Genomic DNA, 2795 nt, shown 5'->3' on the forward strand with positions numbered 1-2795 from the left:
TTTGTGAGAGTCAGAACCATACAGTGCTTTCCTAAGAAATGTGCTGTTTCCTAGAGAGTCCTAGCCCAATTCAAGCCTGTCTTAAAGCCAGATCACACGACATTGAATTAGCGAGCCTTCAGTTTGGAATTCGCTACCCCCATTTTCTGCCTCTTGTAACTTGCTGCTATATTCTGATTGTGCCACAAGATGGTGCCCAAATAGCAGTGAATTTCTCTTTCTTAGATTTACAAGTGCCAGTCAGCTTCCTGACCAAGTTCTTTGCCCTTAAAGTACAGTCAGTTATAGTAAAGGAATTTTATAAGAGATTCTGCTGATTTGGAAAGATATGTCAAAATAGCAAGTATTAACTCTAAACTCACCGTGATTTTGATTTCTGTAATCCCTCTGGTTCATGACTTGTAAAATCTTGTACAGACATCTGAAATAATAATAGCCTGTAGAAGGAAGCACTTAGGCTTATCACCTACATTTTATGGTGTCAAGATAAATGACAAGCCATGGAATTAGAACGGGTATTGTGGCACCTAATGAAGTGCGTGTGCCATCAAACCATGTATGGTCTGTATTGTCTCAGGTCTTGGTGAAAGTGTTAATTGGAAATGAAGCTTCTGTGCTAAAAATTGAAGATGGATAACCCAGATTTATGCATTAAAAAAAAAAAAAGTCTGTAGTTTTCCCTCAGTTATATGTGGTCATTATTTCCTGTTAGAATTGAGTATTTTAGAAGATTTCTGGTTCCTGAAAGTGTTCTGAAAATACTAAAATTCATTTTGCCTCTGAAATATTTTTTCTAAGATTATAATAGATAGATATGGCTAAAGCCAGTAGCTACCATTTGAGCAGGAAGTTAGAAGAAGAATATTGAAACATTCTTGATCACTTGAAATATTTGAAAAGATAAGTAAACTGTGAATAATGGGCAATTATATTTAAGCACTCAACACAGTTGAGAAATAGAATTCTAATAAATATATTATCAGCAAGACTAGAATCTAGATCCTGCTAGATTCTGACTTAATCTGTATACTTTATATTCCTATTAGCCCCCTATATATTTTTTTTATGTCATAATAGTAACATTTCCATTTAACAAAGCACTTGGAAAGTTAAAGATATTAACTCTTGGAATCAGATAAGAGAAAATTAGGAAATCTAGCTTTTGTTTAATAAAGTTTGCCTTGTAATTTGGATTAAGGGAAAGTCACTGGTTATATGAAGTACACTACCACCTTTAACACTGCCCTGATTTGCAGAGAGAAAACGTTTGGAAGCCAAGCAACGAGAAGACATCTGGGAAGGTAGAGACCAGTCTGCAGTGTGAACATCACCCAATGAAAGGGATAATTCCTTGAATTCAGAAAATATTTCCACAGTCTTCAGATAAGAGGATCCTTCCAGAGCTCTGTGCACATGCAGATATGTGTGTCAAAGAAAGAAAGAAAGAGATAAAGCAATCAAGACAAGGACTGACTGGCATAGAAAGAAGACAGACTCCCGTTTGTCTTCATTCTTAAATGCAATTCTTTGGAATCGTCTTATTGTGTTGGGCTTCAGAGAGAGCCATCAGCCAGGAAGAAACTTGGAAAATGTGACTGCCAGGAGTCCTCTGGACAGGGCAAGTCACATTAACATGGGTCACACATCAGAGATGTTTTAAGCAAAAACAAAACAGGACTCAAACCTGCAATGAAGGGAGAGTTAGGCCCTGCAAAACCAGAGTGTTCCTTAGTACCTCACAATGCTAAGAACAGCAATATTGAGGGAAGGAACGGAGCAGCTAGTACGAAGAGACAGAACAGCGTCTGGTGTACTTAGTATTCACAGAATCTACACTGCCAGTTCCAGAACTCCAAAATTGGTGAACTGCAGCAGATGTGGGTATTTGGACTCCAGAATTTGTACTGAGTTAAGTGCTTGGGGCTGCTCCAGCTGCACAGCAGCCAGGGGCATGTCAGCTCCATTCCTCATAGGAAGCCAGTCTTGGGAACTGTATGCCAGTTCCAGTTTAAGCAGTACTATCATGTTGTAAGAGGGAGACATTAAAGCCCATTTTATGACATAGATCACTCTGGTATTTGTCAGTTTTGTCATTCCCACAAAGGAATTGGAGAGCAGCTCTCCTCTTATCTTCATCCCTGAAATGCTGTGCATGGGTTCAGTGGATGTGTTGATTTTGCTGAACCCCACGAAATAAAGAGCTAATCATCTCTCTGTCCCAGACTACATAAAGGTGGCTCTCCTGAATTTGGTATGTGGCAGCTCCTCTTCCCTCCCTGCCCTCTTTGGACACCTGCACCCCAACTGCTAGTCTTTTCCCATTTCTGTCAAATCTGACATCCTGCAGAAAGCATCTGGCACACAGCATGTTCTTGGTATGATCTTCTCAGTCCGTGCCAGAGGCACTTGGCAAGCAGCACCAGACCATCCATTACAATGAAGAATAAAACAAACACCTCTGGGCAGTGAGAGATTTCCTCCTAAAGGACATGGACAAGTCAGAGCCGTCACCTCAGGCTTTATCCATTTCATATCTGCATTCTCAGTGTTTTTGGAAAGTAGTTCTGTACTGAAGAAATGGTAGTGCTAGACCTTAAGATGCTGAGGTAGAAAGAAGTACTGTTTCATTGTGCTTTCAACTAGGGCAGTAGCCTCATTTTTTTAATGATTTAGTGCCTGTGACAATGATGGATTTTTAGCATTGCCTAGAACGTGGTGGAGTGGGGCTCTTTTGAGATGTTCCTCAAATGTCACTGGCCTTGAGTCTTAGTCCTGACACAACTATCCCTGCCTCT

The 2795-nt window shown here is 40.1% G+C and overlaps 1 protein-coding gene across 11 annotated transcripts in view; it reads left to right on the plus strand.

The window, feature by feature from the left end:
* R3HCC1L (R3H domain and coiled-coil containing 1 like) overlaps positions 1–2066 on the plus strand; it is a 69151-nt gene extending 67085 nt beyond the window's left edge. For all 11 annotated transcript variants that reach the window (XR_896724.2, XM_011374026.2, XM_011374021.2 and 8 more), the window contains one exon: positions 1257–2066. Coding sequence is in view for 10 of the 11 variants with exons in the window: in XM_011374026.2 (XP_011372328.1) it covers positions 1257–1324 (68 nt within the window). In the remaining variant the exon portion in view is untranslated. The remainder of the gene's footprint in view (positions 1–1256) is intronic.
* Positions 2067–2795: the final 729 nt, after the last annotated feature.

This window comes from Pteropus vampyrus, unplaced genomic scaffold (assembly GCF_000151845.1).
Source record: "Pteropus vampyrus isolate Shadow unplaced genomic scaffold, Pvam_2.0 Scaffold238, whole genome shotgun sequence".
Taxonomy (NCBI): Eukaryota; Metazoa; Chordata; class Mammalia; order Chiroptera; family Pteropodidae; genus Pteropus; species Pteropus vampyrus.